Genomic DNA, 24,605 nt, shown 5'->3' on the forward strand with positions numbered 1-24,605 from the left:
TGGTGTTTTCGACTCGCACGAATATGGTCGAGTCTGGTATCTATGAACCGCAAATGACGAGTTTAGTAAGTGTGCGCAGTTTCGCTGTGCTAACTTAAACCGTTCGTTTGCTACGTGGGTTTTTCATCTGTACCCACGGGTTCCATCTTAGATACGGCATCCATTTTGTCTCTTGCCCTCAAGTAGCCAGCGAACGGACGTTGTCCGCTTCGCGACCCTGGGACTCCCAAGATATTTGCGGAAGACACATGTTCTTTGTAAGTGTCTTTATGACAAGGGGGATGATACTGTAAGGCAGATGGCCCCGCTCGAGGCTCATCTTGCCGTGCCGGTTTATTGTCTTAGCCGTGCATCTCATTAGGCACGTCCCTTTGATGCCTGTATCTCGTGTTTCCCGATACCTCCCCTTTTACACCCTTTCCGATCTCCCCACTGTCTCCATCTTCCTCTGCACCTGTCTTTGTTCCTATTTCGATCTGTTTTACTGCCGATTGGAATGCACTAATGGTGGGAAGATGGGTTTTTACAGTTGGGAACCGCCAAATGTTTCCGCACTTATGTTCCGGACCTTGTGTGTATCAAAGTGACCAAAGCGACCCCTCTGGGGGATAATTGTGGGAACCGGGTTGTAAACCTTTGTGTATCATGTTGTCCTATGGGTAAATTCTGTATAAAAGGAGCGATCCACAGAACCAATTTGAAGCAGTCTCCCCAAGTTGCACGTGTTGTACTTGTCGTGACTTCTGTGTTCCCTGCAGTAAATAAACCTTGAATCTTTGACGCCGAAGGAAGTGTCCAGTGTCTCTGTCATTCGTACGCCGGAGCAGGTTACCCACGAAGGTTTCAGGTGTTGTGCCCTGGCACCGCTGGGTCTTAAAGAGCCCAGTCCTTCAGTTGGCGCCCAACGTGGGGCTGCATCAGTGGTACCGGTCCAAGCCCGACGATCGTGAGGAACTTCGTGTGAAATCTCCGAGGGAAGGTGCACTCCGCTTCATCGATCCTGTTGTCGAAATAAGTGGCCCGAAGACTTTTCCCGCGAAGATTCCCGCCTCCTGACGGCTGCGACGGACTGCTGCCCTGACTGTAGACCTGTTTTGGCGCCTGGCGTAGACCTTGGTATGGATCTATGACAGAATTTCGACAGACAGAATTTCGACCTACACAAATATCGGCGTAATTATATCAATAGCAAAAATATCGACGCCCTATGTACAACATGGTAAGTACCAAAATATCGAAAAATTAATATCGATGTAAAAAATATCGTTGTTAAATATATCGATTTTTTTTAAATTTAAAATAACATAAAAAAACTGTAAATAATACATAATAATTACTTAAACATATTTAAATATATGTAATAATTGTTAAAAAAAATAATAATACATATTTAATTAAAAAAAATATATATATATAATATATCATTACTTAACAATAATTACTATTCCCACTCCAGTGGGTGCAACAGTAGGGAAAACTGACCCTGAACACTAAAAATACCCCTTTACCCAAAAACCTAAAACTGACCCTGAACCCTAAAAATACCCCTTTACCCATAAACTGAAAACTGACCCTGAACCCTAAAAACACCCCTTTACCAAAGAACTGAAAACTGACCCTGAACCCAAAAAATACCCATTTACCCAAAAATTGAAAACTGACCCTGAACCCTAAAAATACCCCTTTACCCAAAAACTGAAAACTGACCCTGAACCCTAAAAATACCCCTTTACCAAAGAACTGAAAACTGACCCTGAACCCAAAAAATACCCATTTACCCAAAAACTGAAAACTGACCCTGAACCCTAAAAATACCCCTTTACCCAAAAACCTAAAACTGACCCTGAACCCTAAAAATACCCCTTTACCCATAAACTGAAAACTGACCCTGAACCCTAAAAACACCCCTTTACCAAAGAACTGAAAACTGACCCTGAACCCAAAAAATACCCATTTACCCAAAAATTGAAAACTGACCCTGAACCCTAAAAATACCCCTTTACCCAAAAACTGAAAACTGACCCTGAACCCTAAAAATACCCCTTTACCAAAGAACTGAAAACTGACCCTGAACCCAAAAAATACCCATTTACCCAAAATCTGAAAACTGACCCTGAACCCTAAAAATACCCCTTTACCCAAAAACTGAAAACTGACCCTGAACCCTAAAAATACCCCTTTACCAAAGAACTGAAAACTGACCCTGAACTCAAAAAATACCCCTTTACCCAAAAACAGAAAACGGACCCTGAACCCTAAAAATACCCCTTTACCCATAAACTGAAAACTGACCCTGAACCCTAAAAATACCCCTTTACCAAAGAACTGAAAACTGACCCTGAACCCTAAAAATACCCCTTTACCCAAAAACTGAAAACTGACCCTGAACCCTAAAAATACCCCTTTACCAAAGAACTGAAAACTGACCCTGAACTCAAAAAATACCCCTTTACCCAAAAACTGAAAACTGACCCTGAACCCTAAAAATACCCCTTTACCCAAAAACTGAAAACTGACCCTAATCCCTAAAAATACCCCTTTACCCATAAACTGAAAACTGACCCTGAACCCTAAAAATACCCCTTTAGCAAAGAACTGAAAACTGACCCTGAACCCTAAAAATACCCCTTTACCAAAGAACTGAAAACTGACCCTGAACCCTAAAAATACCCCTTTACCAAAGAACTGAAAACTGACCCTGAACCCAAAAAATACCCCTTTACCCAAAAACTGAAAACTGACCCTGAACCCTAAAAAAAACCCTTTACCCAAAAACTGAAAACTGACCCTGAACCCTAAAAATACCCCTTTACCCAAAATTAATTAATATTACAAATAAATTACTTCCCACCCTATTCCCCTATAAACCCACAACCCGCTCCAGTAGTAAAACATATAATTTAGTTAAAAATACACATAAATTATCAATTAATTAATCAATTAATCAATTAAAATAAATAATTGCCAATTAATATTTAATTGCAAAATAAATTAATCATTGAAAAATAATTATTTAATTACAAATAAATTACTTCCCACCCTATTCCCCTATAAACCCACAACCCGCTGTGGTAGTAAAACATAATTTAGTTAAAAATATACATAAATTATCAATTAATTAATCAATTAATCAATTAAAATAAATAATTGCCAATTAATATTTAATTGCAAAATAAATTAATCATTGGAAAATAATTATTTAATTACAAATAAATTACTTCCCACCCTATTCCCCTATAAACCCACAACCCGCTGTGGTAGTAAAACATAATTTAGTTAAAAATATACATAAATTATCAATTAATTAATCAATTAATCAATTAAAATAAATAATTGCCAATTAATATTTAATTGCAAAATAAATTAATCATTGAAAAATAATTATTTAATTACAAATAAATTACTTCCCACCCTATTCCCCTATAAACCCACAACCCGCTGTGGTAGTAAAACATATTATTTACTCTTATATATTTTTAAATTATAAAAACATATTAAACACATATTATAACAATTAATTTAAATACTTAACTTATATTTCTAACACATATTAGTAAATCGAAATTACTTACATCGATATATATGCTATCGATATTAGTAATTTCGATATTTATGCTATCGATATTAGTAATTTCGATATTACTTACCTTAGGGTCGATATTCTGGCCATCGATATTCTGGACATCGATATTCTGTCCCATCGATATTAGCAACTCGATATTAGTGTAGGTCGAAATTAAGAACTCGATATTTTGACTGTTTACCCCTTGGTATAGCGAGACGATTGACGGGCCTTCCTGGTGACGCCATCGATCTTTGAGTTAAGTATTTGTGGGTCGCTCCCAGAGTCCTTAGTTGTTGACACTTTAGCGAGTGTTTTTGTTGTTGACGCTGTGTGAGTGTTTTTGTCGGTGACACTTTGCTAGCGTACTTTGTTGTGTTATTTGACGACTGCAGCCGCCAAAAACCGAGGGTTTTTGCTCTTTGCTGGGACTTGGTAAATCCCGTAACCCTTGAAGTTTGTGAAACTCGGCTAGTGTGCAAGATGCCTGGTCGTAGTACTTTGTTTAGTTGTTTCAGACCTTGTGGTGCGGATTCCCGACTGGAGTACTCGTGTCCGATACCTCCGGTTGGAACTCCGACTTATGAACTGTACAGTAAACATGGGCTAGGCCCGATTACCTTTAACGATTACTGGATTCGCTATACAAAGAAGGATGGTGTCCTTAGTTGGCCACCTCATGGTAGCTTTGAGACCCCGATTTTAGATAACCTAGAGGCTAAATTGTTCGAGAAAAAGTCAAGGCCGGCCATGTTTGATGCCTTTCGGTTGTGGCGTAAAGAAGCCCGACAGAAAGAAATCAGACAGACTAAACGAAATCAGAGAGATAGTGTTGCTGCCATTGTGAAGAAAGCGGAGCAATTCCAGCATGATAAGGAGGTTAAGGAAAAGGAAGTGTTTGATAGATTACAGCGTATGACCATAGATAAATGCTATCCTACTTTGCCTACGGAGTCGGAAAGGAAGGAAGAAGCAGTTGAGGATCCTTTAATGTCCTATCTTATGAAATCGCCACCTCGTATGTACAGGGTGTCGCAGCTCCTGTGATTCCCCCTGTACCTGTTCCTGTACCTATTCTCCCTTTGCCTGTTCCTCAACCTGCACCCGTTCTTCCGACTGTTCCTGCTCCTTTGCCTGTTGCTATCCCTACTGCTCCTCCGCTTCCACATACTCCTGCTCCCGCTGCTGCTCCTGCTCTGTTAACTCCTGCTGTTGCTTCTGTTTCTACTCCTTCACTTGTTAGTCCTGTGTCCTATACTTCTCCCTCTACTCGTAGTCGTAATTCTCCTCTTGCGGCTAGTTTCTTTCATTCGCTCGGACCTGTTCTTGGGTCCGCTGGTTCAGATGGTCCTCAGAGACGTAGTCAGCTTCCTGGTAACAGGGAACGCGCTTCGCTATACAATATGGCGATGGGTTGGATGACGCATCCCCTTAGAAATCCACCACGTATTGTACTCGACACGTTTTGTCAATTCAATATACCAACCCAGAGATTTGTGTTCGAGGAAATGTGTAAGGTCCTTCGTGATCAGATATCGGCCGACGCACCTGACGAGGTGCTGACCGCTTTGTCTGATCTACAGCTTCAGTTCTCGACTGGACTGATAGTGGATACCAATGTTCGACGTGCTGTTGAACGGTTGCTATCTTTTCGTCCCACTCCTATACCTCAAGCCTTGTTTGTTGAGGATATTGAAAGACAACCAGATGAGTCTGGTCAGTTTCCTATGCGAGAAGTTCCACCAGTGTGGATGCCAGGTAATCCTAACGCTGCTCCGCCGATCTTGCCGTTCTTTCAGAGAGTATGGATACATCTCCCATGGAAAAGATCAGAAGTGTTGCAGGTGAAACAATCCTTGCCTGACCCTCGCAAAAATCCTGCAGGGTATTATAAAGAATTGTCGCAGCTCGTAGACGCTACGGTAATGAATCTAGCCGATATTGACATGCTGTTTGGCAATGTCGTACCGCAACCGGTATGGGCTAAGATTCGTCAGGAAAATCATCCGAATGAATTAGGTGGTGCTTGGGCTGCCATAGTAGCGGCGGATGCCCGACAAACTGGTGGTGCTAAACCCGACCAGCTGATTGCCGATCTTCCTCAAAGAATAATAACGTTAATGAAAACTCTTATGCCAGCTATGAGGGTAAATTGGGACAAATTGTCAGCTTGTAAACAGAAGAAGGACGAGAGTGTCTCCGACTTCTTTACGAGGTTCGAAGAGGCATTCATTGATCATAGTGGACAGGATATGAGCACTGAGGGTGGTCAAAGGTTGTTCGTGGATAAATTTGTTTCGAACTTATTGCCCGATTTGAGCAATAAATTGAAGAATTCAGAAAGTGCGTGGGCCGTTTCTACTTCAGCTCAGATATTGGCCACGGCACAATATTATGAGAATAGAGAGAAAGAAGAGAACGACCGCGCTGATAAAAAAACGAAGGAGCTTAAAACTAAAGTGTTGCTTCAGCAAGCGTATCCTCCACGTTCGAATCAGAATGCTTCGCAACAAAATAGATCGCAGCCGCAATCGAACCGATCACAATCTCGTAATGACTCCTCTTCCCAAAGATCCTCGTTAGGGTACAATCAATGTGCCTATTGTAGACAGGAGGGTCATATCAAATTCAATTGTCCTGTTCTAAACGAACGTAATAGTGGTAACTCATCTAGAGGAGGTCGTGGTGGTTCGCAGCAGGCACCACGTGGTAGAGGTCGTGGTGCTCAGAATGATCGCTCAGATAACTCATCAAATTCCGATAATTGTTTTGATCAACGTGGATCGTCGCAAGGACGATCTGCGCAGTACAATGTAGACGATTATTACGTCGATCAGGGACCTGACGACAGTAATTACTAGGACAGCCGAAGACAAGGAGAGGGAGTGGTATCAGTTCCGGTTGATCAGAGAGGGCCTTACGTCGCAGTTGCTACATCGGGCGTCGTTGAGCCTTTTCTGTTGGACACTGGTGCAGCGAAAAGTTCCATTAAGCATTCGAAACTCCCTGGCGCACCTTTGTCTGGCTTAACAAATGTTTCCGTTGGATTCTCTGGCGCCCCCGTTAGCAATCCAGTTTCGCGCCCTTTGCCCCTTACAATTGGGCCTCGTGAGCTAGAAGCTCCGTTGATTTTAACCACGGGTTGTGGTGAAAATCTTTTGGGTCTGGATTTGCTTAAACGTATGTATGCAACTTTGTATTGTTCTCCTGCGGGTGTAAAGCTTACGTTGGGAGAGAGGGTTGTCTCTCCCATGTACTTGTCTCTCGATAAGCTTCCACCGGAATTAAGTTCTCTTCCTGCATCTTTGTGGGCAACAGGTCCCAATGATGTGGACCTGCTTGACATCTCCCCTTATGTTGTCCAGTTGAAATCTAATGTGCGATTGCCACGTATTCCCCAGTATCGTGTCTCTCTTGATGGTGAACGAGCATTGTTAGCGATCATCTATGATTTGATCGAGAAAGACGTTATTGAGGAAACACGGGGAAACGTGTGCAACAGCCCTGTACTGCCCATTCTTAAACGTACTGATCCTTCGAAACCACCTGTTTATCGTTTTGTTATCGATTTACGGGAGGTGAATAAAATTGTGATTCCTCAGTTCCCTGTTGTGCCTGACATCACGGCACTATTGACTCTGATTCCAGCTTCTGCATCGTGGTTTTCGGTGATTGACTTGAAGAATGCGTTCTTCAGCATTCCCATTGCAGAGGAGAGTAGAGACCTCTTCGGTTTCTCTCTTGGTGGACGCAGCTTCTGGTTTAAACGCGCTCCTCAGGGCTACTGTGAAAGTCCATCGATTTACAGTCAAGCCTTGAAGGGTCAACTGGATGCGTTTAGGTTGCCGGCTGGTGCGGCCTTAATCCAATACGTCGATGACCTATTGGTGGCTGCTGATACTCAGGACATTTGCAAAATTGCTACGGTGTCGTTGCTGCAACATCTCTGCGAGTTAAATCACAAGGTGTCACCTTCTAAACTCCAATATTGTTGTCAAGAAGTAACCTATTTAGGTCACTTATTGTCAAAGGAGGGAAGACGGTTGACCCCAGAGAGAATTGCAGCGATTGCGCGAATGGCTGTGCCAACCACCCAAAGAGATGTGCGTGCCTTTTTAGGTATTACGTCGTACTGCAGGCAATGGATTCCTAATTTTTCATTGCTAGCGAAACCATTAGTGGCTCTTACGTGCAAGGATGTTTCGACTTCTTTAACCATGGACAGAAGAATGTCAGAATAGTTTTTCTGAATTGCGTTATTCATTGTGTTCGGCTCCTGTGTAAGGTACTCCTGACTATAGCAAGCCGTTTACATTATATGTTCACGAGAGGGAAGGTTGTGCGTTGAGTGTCTTAACGCAACCTTCTGGTGGTAAGCAACGTCCATGTGCATATTTTTCCTCGACCTTGGACCCGGTAGCTAGAGCATTGCCGAGTTGTTTACGAGCAACGGCGGCAGCCGCGGTCTCCATCCGACAATCAGCAGGATTGGTCATGGATAATATGCTTACGGTGATGGTTCCGCATGCAGTCGACACTCTTTTGAATCGTACGAAAACTCAGCACTTGACGAGTGCGAGGTTGTCTGGGTACGAGTTGACGCTGTTGGCAAGCCACATTCAAATAAAACGTTGTAATGTTCTGAACCCGGCAACCTTGTTACCAATTAGCTCAGAGTCAGATGAAATAACAGAACACAATTGTTATTTGAGGACAGAGGAGGAAACAAAAGGTCGAGTGGACCTTAAAAACACCCCATTGGAAGACCCAGATGGAACACTGTATGTGGATGGTTCATGTTTCAAGTTGCCGAATGGCGATGTGACTACTGCTTATGCTGTTGTAACATTGAATACTGTTGTTGAGACTGCGAGATTAAATCAGAATTCTGCCCAAGCCGCAGAGCTGATCGCTCTCACTAGAGCGTGTGTGTTAGCGAAAGGGAAACGTGTGAATGTGTTTACCGACAGCCAATATGCCTTTGGCGTCGCACATAATTTTGGACGGTTGTGGAGAGAGAGAGGTTTTCTAACATCGCATGTTACGAAGATTCAGCATGGCCAGCTTGTGAATGATCTTTTGGATGCACTTACGTTGCCTAAGCAAGTGGCGATTGTCAAATGTAGTGCGCATCGTAAGGTGACGGATGATGTTGGTCGTGGTAATGCTTTTGCGGATGAGACTGCTAAGGAGACTGCACGAAACCTTAGCACTCGAATGTATGTGACGAGTTCGGTTAGGTGGCCTACAGAATCGAGTATGTGTGAGGACACTATCGAGAGTGTGAAAGCAATTCAGAATGAGGCCACCGAGACTGAAAAGACGAAGTGGAAAGAAAGTACGGGAAAGTTGGATGCGAATGATTGTTGGATTGACTTATCGGATCAGAAAAGATGGATGTTGCCTGATGCGTATGTGCTAGCTGTTGTGACTATGGCGCATGGGTTAGCACATATTAGCACGAAAGGTATTTGTAAGTTGCTGTCTCCTGTGTGGAAGAATGATGGTATTACGAAATGTGCTGAACGATTGGTCAAGAATTGTATGGTGTGTATGTTGTACAATCCTGGTAAGGGAACCCCAACTCCTCCTGGCAGTTTTGCTCCCCCTTCATGTCCCTTTGAGGTGATCCAATTAGACTTCATCCATATGGAGCGATGCAATAACCTGAAATACGTTTTAGTTGTGGTTTGCGCATTCTCCCGATGGATCGAGGCCTATCCTCTCAAAGACAATACTGCTTTGTCCACTGCGAAAATCCTACTGAAGGAATATTTTCCTTGGTACGGAATGCCTAGAGTTGTGTGGTCAGATAACGGAAGTGAGTTTGTGGGGAGTGTGATGAAGAGTGTGTGTAAGGGCCTTGGAATTAATCAGAAATTCCATAGCGCCAACCATCCCCAGTCAGCTGGTTTGGTTGAAGGGTATAACGGCACCCTTAAACTAAAGCTAGCAAAGATTCAGGCTACGACTGGTCTCTCGTGGCCTGACGCTTTACCCTTAGCACTACTGTCAACTAGGGCGACTGTACACTCCCGAGTGGGGCTTAGCCCCTACGAAATAGTGTTCGGTCGTCCTGCGAATGTTTGGGGGGTTCCTAGGCCAGGTGCGTTCTGTGATCTTGAGTATCCAATGTTGATCGATTATCTTCATGACTTGACTGCTAAACTGAGGTTAATTCACCAACAGGTTCACGAAGCATTGCCGACGCAGACGGAGGGTCCAGGCCACCAGCTCCAGCCCGGAGATTGGGTGGTAACGCGAAACTTTTCGCGCAAGAACAATTTGGATCCCAGGTTCACTGGACCCTACCAGGTCCTCCTTGCCACGAGAACTGCAGTTCGTCTTGAGGGACGGAAGAATTGGGTGCACGCCACCCACACCAAAAAGGTCCCTATTCCGTTGCCGGCAGACTCGTGGGTGAGGAGAGGCATTGCATCAACTGAAACTGAAGGATTGCCGGCGTTTGTACCTTTCAGTGACGCACAACCTGTCGGAGAATCCTCAGTGCAGCAGAAAGACACTGTTGAACATTTGTCATCAAAAGACTCAAGACCAGAACATTCAGCTGATCAACAGGACGCTGTCCCTTCGACGAATCCTTTGTTTGACGAACAGACACGTCCTGGGAAAACCCGATACTTTTTGCGATCTAGCACCAGAGACTAATAAAAGATCCTGTTCTGTCCCTTGACAATTGCATTATCCCGTTTTCCACGATCAGTTTGAACACTCATATCACTGTAATTATTTTTGTATATATTCATTGAGTTCCATTCCTTACACTTTTTGCTTCCACAGCTGAGAAACATTGTTTTCGCATATATATATTTGTGAAATAAAGACCGTAGGGCCGCGCGCGTACTTCCTTCTGGTTAGTAGGTCTTGACACTAGGTTAAAGACCGTCGGTTCCTGGGAACTCCTAGGGATTGACTAGTGCTACACAGAACGAAGTGCGTCAAGAAACGTTGCGGACGGTCGTAGGGGATGGCATTTTCGAAGCTGATGGACTTGGAAGGAGCTCAAGCGCAAAGATTCAAGCTGCAGCAACTCAGTCGTACCAAATGTTTTATGTTCCAAATATTCGTATTGTTTTTGACTGTTTCTGCATTATTGGCGGGTGGGGTGTATTACACGATGTCTTACTTCCTACCTTCTGCCATACCTACCCCTGACCCTAAACTCACCTCCACTGTTTCTCCTCATTCTTTTCATATCTTACCTGAACACGAGCAGGCTAGACGTGCAGAATTCCGCAATAATTCCTTTATTCAGCTCCTTCACCAGCATCAGTTAGTGGTTAACACTACTAATTGTTGGGTGTGTGGGTTGATGCCACATACTACGGATAAGGGAATTCCATATCTGGTGTTACCGTATAGTTCCCAAGGGTCTGCTCGAGCATTTCAAACAATGTTTCGAAGCGCACTGGGTTTCCACCCCATTCGAGAACCACGTTCCCCCTACTCTGGTCCTACCTCGTACCAGAAACCTTTGTCTATAGCAATTGAAGACTTAGATAGCGATATCTATGATCCCTCGCTTATTCCTGAAGAAGAGGTACAAGCCTATCGGGTCCTAAGTAGAGGCGAATATAGTGTGTTCACTAGTGAAAAACAGCTTAAAAGCTCGCCTCCGATATGGGTCGTACCCCACATTGGTAATTTTTGTCTAATAGGTCGTGGCCGAAGATCGAAAGCCCGACTTGGAGAGAGTGCTTGCACTGAAAATTACATTCTGCCGATGGTCTCGTCCCCTGTGTTTTTGGCTGCCAAGGGTACATACTTTATCTGTCATGATCGTGCGTATGCATGGTTGCCCTCTGACTTCATGGGCTCATGTTTTATCGCAAACTTGTTGCCTCCGACGTTTACTGTAGATGCAGATAATCACAAGACTAGAGTTGTGAGAGGCGTAATTAGCGAAGAGGATACTGCCGGTCAAGAGGCAGGAGACTTTTTCAAGGGTTTCCTCCCGTTTTGGGGACCTATGGTTAATAGTAGGAACCTGAGACAGTTGACTCGAGTGGTAGAATCAACAGCTAATATTACTGCCGGTGCCCTTGGTAATATCACCACTGAACTTCAGGCGGATAGACTTATGACGTTACAAAACCGTATGGTTTTAGACGTGATCTTAGCAGATCGAGGTGGGGTATGTAAGGTGATCCATTCGAGCTGCTGTATTTTCATTCCTGATAATGCTCCGACTGTCTATCAAGCCATCTCGAAGTTGCATAAAATCTCCGAATCCATACACGTGGATGTAGGGGATTGGACGCTACTTGGATGGTTTTGGGGCCTGATGTCGACTTGGGGTTGGAAGATTCTGATGATCATCGGAGTCGTTGTGGCGTTCCTGTTCACGTGTTGCCTTTGTGTGCAGTGCGGTCCTGCCTTATGTGGCCTCTGTGCTACAACGTGTATGAGACAGCCACCTGTTACCAAGGGGACTCGGTTGGACAGAGCTATGCTACAGCAACATCTAGATGGTCTGATGAATATCGAGTATGATTCCGACTAGTGCTTGCCTACATGAGGGCAAAAGGAGCGTCTGAGGTTCCGTGACAATTGTAAGTGGTGTTTTCGACTCGCACGAATATGGTCGAGTCTGGTATCTATGAACCGCAAATGACGAGTTTAGTAAGTGTGCGCAGTTTCGCTGTGCTAACTTAAACCGTTCGTTTGCTACGTGGGTTTTTCATCTGTACCCACGGGTTCCATCTTAGATACGGCATCCATTTTGTCTCTTGCCCTCAAGTAGCCAGCGAACGGACGTTGTCCGCTTCGCGACCCTGGGACTCCCAAGATATTTGTGGAAGACACATGTTCTTTGTAAGTGTCTTTATGACGAGGGGGATGATACTGTAAGGCAGATGGCCCCGCTCGAGGCTCATCTTGCCGTGCCGGTTTATTGTCTTAGCCGTGCATCTCATTAGGCACGTCCCTTTGATGCCTGTATCTCGTGTTTCCCGATACCTCCCCTTTTACACCCTTTCCGATCTCCCCACTGTCTCCATCTTCCTCTGCACCTGTCTTTGTTCCTATTTCGATCTGTTTTACTGCCGATTGGAATGCACTAATGGTGGGAAGATGGGTTTTTACAGTTGGGAACCGCCAAATGTTTCCGCACTTATGTTCCGGACCTTGTGTGTATCAAAGTGACCAAAGCGACCCCTCTGGGGGATAATTGTGGGAACCGGGTTGTAAACCTTTGTGTATCATGTTGTCCTATGGGTAAATTCTGTATAAAAGGAGCGATCCACAGAACCAATTTGAAGCAGTCTCCCCAAGTTGCACGTGTTGTACTTGTCGTGACTTCTGTGTTCCCTGCAGTAAATAAACCTTGAATCTTTGACGCCGAAGGAAGTGTCCCGTGTCTCTGTCATTCGTACGCCGGAGCAGGTTACCCACGAAGGTTTCAGGTGTTGTGCCCTGGCACCGCTGGGTCTTAAAGAGCCCAGTCCTTCAGCAAGGTCATTGTTTCAGGTTTGTTGAAGACTCAAAGCTATATGGCAATGTTAGATCTTTATTACTCGCCAATGAAAATCACAAAATGGGGTGCTAGGAAGGGTAATACTTGTGCTCGCTGTGATTCACTGACGGGGGATATAATACATATGCTTTACGCTTGTCCAGTACTAGTAGGGTTTTTCGATGACATCGAGCACTTTATCAATTCCGCACTCAAGATAAGCTGTTTATTGACTCCAGCACTAGTGATATTTGGGGTTGACGTGGGTAATAGTTTAGCTGGTACTCACTCCTTTTACAAATCAGCTTTTCTATTTATCGCTATGTCCCAGGCACGTCTGTGCATTACATCTCAATGGTTATCTGCGGAAGCCCCAACTTTCGCACAATGGCGAGCAAGACTGTTAGCTCTCCATAGGTTAGAATTCTCTGTTTTTTCTCGTAAAGGGGGGAGGAGTCGACAATTGGCAACTAGGATCTTGGCGCCGGTGTCGGAATGGGTTGACTAAAGACTTACTGTGTTACGGGGTACTGATTGATCTGTTTTTTTTGCTTTGATTGTTGCCTATTCTGTCTTTGCCGCTATTGATTTCTATTTTGTTAACTGCTCCACAAGTGCCTATCATTAGATTATTTACATTGATGTGCAATGTTATCTTGTTGCAATCTTTTCTGGGTCTAAAAACCAATTCTGCAGTGTGTATCGTAATGTATTTTCACAAATTAAAAATATATATATTTTTTTTAAATGTACATTTTAGATGAACCACAGGGAAAGTTAGGCATCACCTTTATTGCTTTATTGCTTACCTGTCTGGTGATCACTGTCACTTTAAATCCCATTATCATTAAACCAGAGCCATTCATTTCTGGATGTCTGCCTTATAAAGACCTCCCAAATTGACAAAAGCACAGGAGCCACTAAGGTAACCTGTCTGACATGGTCACTAATAGTAGTAGGTGGGGAGGATTTTTATTGGAGAAAAGTAGCTCTTATTACAGAAAACATTGGAGATCCAAGGTTTAGTGGCTTAACAGGTTTAGGGGCATACACATGTGAGGCGTGGACAATAAAATGGCATATGGTTTATCTGTTTAACCATGGCAGACACACTGCAGGCTGGTGCCTGGAGCTTAAGCTGTGAAGACAAGGCTGCCACTGCTCTGAGTGTTGGGGAAAGAAGGCGTGAAGACAAAGCCGTCGCTCCTCTGGGTGTCAGAGAGCTCTAAAGTTTGTCAGTTAGTGCACTTAGTATATTAGAGAGGTGAACAGAGCTTAATTTGAGCCAGTGGTTGTAGGTGAGGAGCAATGGCTCTCATTCAAAACAGAAAAGAGTGAAAGAAACAGGAAGATGAAAATGGAAGAACAGTGACAGGGAGAAAGCAGGACAGGATGTCTGGTGGTAGAATTCAGACTACAAAACTTTGGTATTCAATACCTCCGATAATTGCAGCATAGGCTGCGGGCCACTCAACAAATCTATGGATCCAACATTTAGGGCCCCATTAACAAAGATAAACTTAGACCTGCAGAGAGAGCGACATGTGGAGTGCTTAGATTCTGCCACAAGTCCAGAAATTAAATGGCTCCACATGTACCCAAGGGTTTCTAGGCGCTGCTTCAGACTAGAAGATTAAAAATATTACGTTGAACTCACCCTTTACAAAAGCCAAGTTTTCAGTCCTTTCCTGAATTCAAACTGTTGGGTTTCTCTTTTCAATGTAATGGGTAAGGTATTCCAGAGTTTAGTAGTGGTATGGGTGAAGCTTTTGCCTCTCCATTTTATTTTCCATACTCTGGGAACCTTAGTGGTCTGGCTGGGATGTACGGTTTGAAATGTTGAGACATTTTGATGGAGCAAGACCATGTAGAGCTTTAAAGGTTATTCACAAGGCCTTAAACTGAATAAGCGGTAAACAGTCATAATATCGATTCCAAAATATAGAATGGACATAATATCGAAGTAAAAATATAGAATGGACAAAATATCGAATGGACACAATATAGTGGTTAAAAATATCGAATTTAAGGTAAGTAATATCGATTTTCAAAATATAGAAGTCAAAATATCGAAGTATACAATATAGGCAATAAATATATGGATTTTTTAATAATATAAATTTTTTTAAAGTGTTTTGTATGTTAGTATATGTGTGAAAAGTGTATATTAATTTTTGTAATGTATGTTTAATGTATTTTAAGTAATGAATTTTATGTTATTTAATTTTTGCGTAATTTAATTCTGTAGCGGGTTGTGGGTTTATAGGGGAATAGGGTGGGAAGTAATTTAATTATATTAAATTAAATATTATTTTTTAGCAATTATTATTAATTTTTAAATAAATGTTGCTTTTTAGTTCTGTAGCGGCTTGTGAGTTTATAGGGGAATAGGGTGGGAAGTAATTTAATTGTAATTAATTAAATATTTTTATTTATTTATTGGTATTCATTTTGAATTTATTGTTATTTTTTAATTGGTAATTAATTTTTATTAATTGCCAATTCATTTGTATTAATTGATTAATTGTTAATTATGTTAATTTTCTAAATTTATTTTCTGTAGCGGGTTGTGGGTTTATAGGGGAATAGGGTGGGAAGTAATTTAATTGTAATTAAGTAAATATTTTTTTTCATTCATTGGTATTGATTTTAAATTTATTGTTAATTAATTTTTAATTGGTAATTAATTTCTATTAATTGGCAATTAATTTTTATTAATTGGTAATTATTTTGTATTAATTAAATATTTGATAATTATGATAATTGTATTAATGTATTTTCTGTAGTGGGATGTGGGTTTATAGGGGAATAGGGTGGGAAGTAATGTAATTGTAATTAATTACATGTTAAAAATACTTTTTGATAATTAATTTACTGTTAATTTTTAATTGGTATTAATTTGTATTATTAATTAGTTTTTGTTATTGAAAAATAATTAGTTGTTAAATATTTATGAATAGGTTATTAATTTTTAATAACGAATATGTAGTTGTATTTCTAATTAATTATTATATAATATTAAATTGGTTATTAATTTCAATTAATGTTTTATTGGGATTGATATTTAATTTATTTTTAAATATATATTAAATCATTACTTTCCCTACTGTTAAACTCACTGGAGTGGAAATAGTAATTTTCACCCTCCCGCTATCCAACGCTTTCCCTACTGGTGCACTCTCTGGAGTGGGAATAGTATTTTTTACCCCTACGCTATCCAACCCTTTCCCTACTGTTGCACTCTCTGGAGTGGGAATAGTAATTTTTACCCCTACGCTATCCAAAGCTTTCCCTACTGTTGCACTTTCTGGAGTGGGAATAGTAATTTTCACCCTCCCGCTATCCAACGCTTTCCCAACTGGTGCACTCTCTGGAGTGGGAATAGTATTTTTTACCCCTACGCTATCCAACCCTTTCCCTACTGTTGCACTCTCTGGAGTGGGAATAGTAATTTTTACCCCTACGCTATCCAAAGCTTTCCCTACTGTTGCACTTTCTGGAGTGGGAATAGTAATTTTTACCCTTATGCTATCCAACGCTTTCCTTACTGTTGCACTCACTGGAGTGGGAATAGTATTTTTTACCCCCACGCTATTCAACGCTTTCCCTACTGTTGCACTCTCTGGAGTGGGAATAGTAATTTTTACCCTTACGCTATCCAACGCTTTCCCTACTGGTGCACTCTCTGGAGTGGGAATAGTATTTTTTACCCCTACGCTATCCAACCCTTTCCCTACTGTTGCACTCTCTGGAGTGGGAATAGTAATTTTTACCCCTACGCTATCCAATGCTTTCCCTACTGTTGCACTTTCTGGAGTGGGAATAGTAATTTTTACCCTTATGCTATCCAACGCTTTCCTTACTGTTGCACTCACTGGAGTGGGAATAGTATTTTTTACCCCCACGCTATCCAACGCTTTCCCTACTGTTGCACTCTCTGGAGTGGGAATATTAATTTTTACCCCTACGCTATTCAACGCTTTCTCTACTGTTGCACTCACTGGAATGGGAATAGTATTTTTTACCCTCCCGCTATCCAACGCTTTCCCTACTGTTGCACTCTCTGGAGTGGGAATAGTAATTTTTACCCTTACGCTATCCAACGCTTTCCCTACTGTTGCACTCACTGGAGTGGGAATAGTATTTTTTACCCCTACGCTATCCAACGCTTTCCCTACTGTTGCACTCTCTTGAGTGGGAATAGTAATTTTTACCCCTACGCTATCCAACGCTTTCCCTACTGTTGCACTCTCTGGAGTGGGAATAGTATTTTTTACCCCTACGCTATCCAACGCTTTCCCTACTGTTGCACTCACTGGAGTGGGAATAGTATTTTTTACCCCTACGCTATCCAACACTTTCCCTACTGTTCCACTCACTGGAGTGGTAATATTAAATGTTACCCTCCTGCTATCCTACGGTAAAATATTGTACATTTTTTATTAATAACTTAAATTAATTATATCTTAATTTTAAGGTTATTTGAGTATTTTTAAGTATGTTTTACTTAATTATATTTATTATTTCATTAATTTTAAATTATTTTTAAGACATTTAAAAAAAATCGATATTTTGACTGACTATATTTTTTACAGACTATATTTTGGATTCGATATTTTTGTACTTACCTGTTTGTAGATAGGAATTCGATATTTTGGCATTCTATATTTTGGTGACTATATTTTGGTAAGTCTATATTTTGTCATTCTATATTATGTCAGTGATCCTGAATAAGCTTCTCGATTGGCAGCCAGTGCAAATGTATTTGAGCCTTAGAAACCGAATCATAACGTGTGAGCCCTAACAGGACTTTTGCTGCTGCATTCTGTGCTGTCTGGAGTTTACAAATGCTGTGCTTGCTCACACTGGTGAATAGTGCATTGCAGTAGTCAGGCCTAGATGCAATAAGTGCAGCGACCACTGTTTTCCTCAGCTCAAAAGGGATGAAAAGAAGCACCTTTTTAGTACTTTTAGAATGAAAAAGCATGTGGATGTGATGTGCTTAATCTGGGTTTCACATGATAGATTAGTATCAAAGAAAACACCAAGATTTTTAACTGTGTTTGAGGGGACTGGTAAAGGACCCATTAGATTGTGTCACCAACTGTCTGTCCATACTGTCTTACAGCCAGTTTCCTATATGGCACATACAGTCTTCAAATCGCACTGCAGTTTCAGCAGGTGAACTGCTGATTGACACAATAATCTGCGTGTCATGCACATACGAAACCAGGGTAAAGCCATAACTGTGGATTAATTTGGCCAAGGGAATGACATACAGATTAAATAGGGTAGGAGCCAATGGGGACTCCGCAGAGGAGAGAGAAGGGGAGAGAAAAAATCTCCAGATGCCACAACATGAGAGTGATCTGACAGAAAAGAGCTTAGCAGGGAGAGCACTTTGTCCCAGATCCCCGATAGATGGTCAACCAGCACTTTGTGTTTGACCATGTCAAAAGCCACTGACAGAAGTAGTAGGATCCGGGCTGTGTTACCCCCGCTGTCAGTGGCCGTAATCATGGCCAGTTCGGTGCTATGATGGGATTGAACTCCATATTTTGAAGGATCAAGAATGCTATTTTCAGTGATGAAGGTGGATAGTTCTTGATTGATAATCCTTTCAACTATTTTTGCTGGAAAAGCTAATGGTGAGATTGTCCTTTAGTTCAGGGGGTTCTTAGCATCTGAAGGAAATGCCCTGAAGTAATCATAAGATTAAAAATTGCAAGCAATATGCTGCAAAGATCTCTGGGGCTAAGTGAGGATTGTCGGCGGACACGGGTCCATGGGGGATCCTGACTTGACTATTGAGATTGTTTTAATAATCTGATCCAATGATACAATGGAAAATGATGAAAGGGTCTGCATTGTTGGACTTCCTGGTGTGAATTGTACAAGAGATCTGTGGGTGGGATGAAGAGAAGATTGGACTGGATGATTATCCCAGGGCAAAAAGGCATTGAAGACCAATTTAACATACTGCTGATAAGGGACAGCTAGAGCATCACAGACATGTTGGCTTGCTTCGTGATCTAGAGGATCCGGAAGCTTTGAATGCTTTTGGATTGTGGAAAATAATACTTTTGAGCAGCCATTGGCTGCTTCAATTTTTTCTTTGAAGTAAGATGCTTTTTCCTTCCATTAGATTTTTATAGACTTGAATGGCTAATCTGTAATCTCATTTTGCCTAAGAGTTGTCATCTAATCTTCATTTTCTTTCCAGCCGATGACAGATTTGTTTTTTAGCTCTCATGAGTCCAGGGTTCCGATGGTGATTGCCTGGAGTGGCAGTGGTCAGTGGGGCCTGCTGGGGCCAGCTGCTGGGCTGCAAAATCAATCCAGGAGTGTTAGTTCTTCACATCAAGACCTAAATAAAAAGGAGTTTTCTGTAAAGATTGAGTTACGGGCACGATCCAGGCGCAGATGGGCTTGCCTTTGGCGGAAGCGCTAGAGGACCGACTTTGTAGACCGGCATCTGTGGTTAGGATTGGGTGTTTGAGGGGGCATGGAAGCAGGTGCTGAAAGCATGAGGGCAGAGACTCAGCCACAAGAGCAGAGACGTGGTACTTTACTTCACCTAAGTCCCTTTGTGGATTGGGACCTAAAACTTCAGGTCTAAAGATAGACTTCAGGTCTAAGTTTCAACTTGTGAATCGGGCTCTTATTATTTTACACATGAAACTCCTGAGGTGGGGATTATGTCAGACTTTAAGATTCGTACCAAGGGATTGTACGCACAGGCATAATCTGTTCAAACAGCTTTTTCAATTGGCACCACCTCCCCAATGACTGCATGTAAAAGCATCCAGGACATGTTTGCACCTGAGAGGTTCCGGTACTCCACAATATGGCCCTGGTGTTGATGGTAATGTCTTTGCCCCCTTGTGCTGTCGGGTCTAGTTTTCCCACTTTAACCAGCTGGAAATCTTCTGCCTCGGATATCTGCACATTCAGGATCTCATAGGCCACCGGGCCATCTCCGTTTTCATCAAAGAATATTTCATCGCCGGTGTGAGTCTTAAAGCGCACATTTTTTAGATAGTGAAGAATCTGAAGATTGAGAAAAGATTACAACACACAATTAGGTCTAAAGGTATGTACTGCTGTGCACACTGTGATAAATTTTATCAGGATTTTCCTGAAGCTGTATACACCCTCTTACAAATTTCAGACTCTGTCTTATTTGTCCATTCTACTTCAACAGTGTTATTCCACATTTTTGCTTAAAATACTTTACCCATAGTCTTTGGCCAATGAGATACTTGGAACATATTTCTTGTCCACCATATTAGGATGCCTTTGAATTTAATACACTTGTAATAAGGTGGATGGGATATCCGTTACATTTGTGACAGAGCATCCTATCCACCTAACTGAAAATTAGGCCTGAAGATCCCGAATGGGCATTGTCTTTTCACATTTAAAAAAAACTTGCATTGGTGCACTGTTCCCAGTGGCAGCTCCTCCACTAAGGCAGAGGAGTGCCACTCCACTCAATAAAATGATAACACTACATTATTATCCTTTTATTTTCCCTTTGTCATGCAGCTTTATGGGGCGGGGCTTAGCTCTTGTCACAGCAGCAAGCAAGGGGAGGAATGGTGGGCACTTAATTGAGCATGAGGGTTTGGCTGGCCCTCTTGGTCTGGCCAAAGAGTTCTGTGCACTTTGCATTTTACCCACCAGGCAGCATTACATAGCCTGGTGGGGAACATGCACAGGATCCCTGTCCCCGTCTGAGTGCCGATCCATGGCGCTAAGACTAATCACAATGCTGCATTGCCATGTTTTGATTGACTAAGGAGAGCCTGTGCTTCCTGCTTCAGAGGACAAGGTGGCAGTCTGACAGCAATGTAAGTCGCATTTTAATTAATTTTTCAATCCACCCTTGCCCCTACCCCAGGGGGCAGCCACCACCGGCTGTTCCACTCCACTAGGCAATGCGTCCTTGTTGGTGTTTCTTAGAGGTTGAACACAAGAAAACCAATAACCGGATATTACAAGCACACGAAAAATACTAATAATAATGGTCTTTTTCTCATTAATATTCTGACTCACCTAACCACCTCAATCACGGGCAGCTGTGAATTAATCAAAATTATTAACATGGTCCTTTTTTAACTGAAAATATTCTCTTTTCACTGAAATATTATTTTTTCACTAGAATCTTCTGTTTTCACTGGAATTTTCATTTCACCATCTAAACATAACTTTCCCACTTGGAAATCCTGATGATAATAATTATTTCTGAATTTTGATTGAGGATTCCCTATAATATCACTCCTTTAGGATTTTTTCACCCGTGACAAACCCTGAACATCCCAACTAGATACTATACCAGTAATCGCTATAATATTGTTTACTGATATGACTCACTTAACCTTATTCTCCACGTTATAAATTTGAAATACCCTAATTAAAAGGATGGTCTTTTTTCATTTATCTCTGCGCTAGCCTTACTTCACATAAATAATGGTTATTGGAAAAACCATCCGTAGTTAGAGGCTCCCCGACCACGTTCTGGGCCGTAGTAATAGTAACTCTTCCTTTTTTTGCCATCGATCTCTACCTGAGCAGTCTAGCTTTTCACGCGACTGGCGCATTTAAAAGGGGCGGGAACAACTACTTTTGTTGTTCCCGCACTTGGAGACCGAAGCTATACAAGCTGATTCACGGGCTGAACACGGGTAAGAGTTCTGATGATCTCCGCGGAGATAACTTTTCATTGTGAACATATTCACAATGTAAGACCCCCACCCTTGCTACCCTTATCTCCCATTTTCCTTTGATTCCAGCCTGAATACAGTTAGAGACATTTACTCGCTGTGAAACTTCAAATCCGAAAGTTTGCTGACGGCACCCGGAAATACCGATTGGTGCCATGACCTATTACACAACAAAACCACCCGATAAGGACCGGGTTGGAACTATCACCGGCTCCCCGGTGAGTTCATTTAATTAGAGTACCATGAACTTTGTTGGTGCCCATTTGGGTGTCGAATTAAGACACCAACAATCCCTTTATTTTCCCTTTTACAGACCACGTGCCTCGATCAATAAGATCAGGTAATTACCCAAATTTCGTCAATTGTAGTCTGTCTTTCGCAGTTGCCTCCACAATTATGATTCATTATGAAGTGTCGAACTGAATGGAATGGTCCGGTTGGAATTTCAGTTACCATTAATGATTGTAGTTATTGACACGGCGTTATGTTTCGTTTTCACCATATGACTAAGCTGAGCGGTACCCCTTTGGCGTACATGTGAAGGGAGATGTTGAAAATGTTGGCTTAAGTTGAGGCTGGGAACTGATAATCACTTGGTTAGATGTACACGGTGCACGTTATTTTTCAAGGACTACCTGAGTATTTACGCAAACAAGGTGTGTGTGACAACGAAGAATTTTGTGACTCAGCTCATTTTAAACCCTCTATAAATCAATGATAGTTATATGTATTCTCAAAAAACAGTTTCCATATTGATAGTTTCGGTGTTGATAAAAAGCATTGATAGTCCCAATGTAAGTAGAAGTGGCTCAAACAACCCTTGGATTACCTTTAGATTACGTTGAACCATGTTTTGTAAACTTCTTAAAAAAATGTGCTTTGGCTATTTTGAGCGTTATTAGAAACCACTTTACAATATTCTACACATAATTTTGGTACTAAATTATTTATACTCTGAGTAGCATTCAAGAAGAAATTGTGTTTTTTCTAGTAAAGACATTCTATAGTATGACAATCAATTTTGGTAATTCACCTCACAGCATACTGTTTATTTAAGATAGGAGCATATGCGCCGTATGTCACGACACATTACTCTATTGCACAGATTTAGATTAATTAACAAACATGCGAAAATGTTCTTTTTAATTACAGTGCAAAAGTCACCATTATTATTTTTTTATTCCCGCCCCTCCTGTGTTGGTTTCCACTTCACTGGTGTCCTTCTGGTCACACGTATTTTCGTGTGCTTGTAATATCCGTTTATGTGTTTCATTATATTTCATTATATCCTTTATATAGCCCTGAAGAGTCACAGCCACATGCTGTGATGAAACACGTGTAGGCTTAAGTGACAGGTACAGTGATTCCCGAGAAGTGGACACTGTTGATGAATAAAATCTTTTGAAAATTTCCATTTGGTGTGATCTATCCCGAATGAATGAACACTTGATGATGAGAATATCATTTGAATACGTATAGTGTGCTCTGGTTCCCTGCCAAATCGAAATAAGAGGGGGGTTGCTGTACCTCTTCTCTTCACAGAGGTTAAGGTTTTCCTCTGACCAAGAAGCACCTACCTTGATACCACAACAAGCTAATACTTTACGTAAGAAGTTGAGCGCCTAATTTCTGAACACTTAAAAAACCTACCCACAGACTTAAACAAGAAAACCAACATTGTGCAGACCCCCCAGGATATAGCGGCATGGATTAGCAAATTTAGCGGCACAAAAATGGAAATTTAGCGGCACAAATATGGAAATTTAGCGGCAATTTTGCGGCATTTTATGTGGCCATTTTTCCTACAACAAACACAGATATCTAAGTTTTTTTAGTTATTTAACAACATGAAGCTATGTATATTTGGTTTCTTTACAATGTAGACACTTTGGGGCAGATTTACAAGCCCCTTGCGCTGCTTTTACACCGCCGTTGCGTCACTTTTGTATGGTATTTATAGCGTGACGCATCTCCCAGATGCGTCACGTTGCAAAGCCCTGCGCCAGAAGAGGCGTACCATTGCAGGTCAGTTTGTGTCTTGCAATAGCCTTAGAGCTTGGTGCCACTGTACCTGCTGCACTAATGATGGCTATACCTATCGCCCCTTTACAGTGTATTTTGAACACGACCTGATATCCCACCGGATGCCCGTTCGACAGATCTAAACACTAGAGAAAGAGCAGTCAAAACCGCCAAGTGGTCACTTGTTAAACAGTAGCGAACTGCATGTTGGTACTTGTAGTTTCGTTGCAAAATGTCAGCCTGCAAATCGTCTCCGATTTAAAAGCGGGGACTGGTTGAAGTTGACACCCATGACATGGGGCCACTTGACGCCCGTGTTAAATTTCTCGCCTCTAGGATTTTTCCCATGGCTCACTCCCAGGGGGAAATGGTCTGCAATAGGTGAGCTCAACCCTCTGACTTCATCCCTTGTCCAGCGCGCCTCTGCAGATACCCCGTCCCGTGTGCACCTCAGCTCTCTCGGCTGAGTGGTTCTGTCTGTTTATCTTGAGGGACAGACATCTCTGCAAGGCGCTCCGTCTCCAAGCCCGCGAATAGGGTGACCAACTGGCATTGGTGCAAATTCAGGACGGTGAGTGTACAAATTCAGGACAAAGGGTCAAAATTCAGGACACAAATTCAGAACAGGAGGTCAAAATTCAGGACAAAACTTCAGGACAATAGGTACGTTTTAACACATCAGAGGTCGCGCAATAGTATGTAAGTAAGCCCAGCCATTTCCAAACATATTCAACCGTTTGCAAACCTATCCATCATGTATCCTTCCATCTATCATTTCACTCATCCATCCCTTCATCCATCCCCTCATCCATCCTTTCAC

General features: G+C 42.0%; 1 protein-coding gene across 1 annotated transcript in view; it reads right to left on the bottom strand.

Annotated features, from left to right (window-relative positions):
- Positions 1-24,605, bottom strand: part of LOC147693320 (extracellular calcium-sensing receptor-like) — a 116,876-nt gene that overhangs the window by 40,398 nt on the left and 51,873 nt on the right. The window contains exon 2 of the mRNA XM_086935927.1: positions 19,860-20,087. Coding sequence (XP_086792053.1) covers positions 19,860-20,087 — 228 coding nt within the window. The remainder of the gene's footprint in view (positions 1-19,859; positions 20,088-24,605) is intronic.

This window comes from Lissotriton vulgaris, chromosome 8, assembly GCF_964263255.1.
Source record: "Lissotriton vulgaris chromosome 8, aLisVul1.2, whole genome shotgun sequence".
In the NCBI taxonomy this organism is placed as follows: Eukaryota; Metazoa; Chordata; class Amphibia; order Caudata; family Salamandridae; genus Lissotriton; species Lissotriton vulgaris.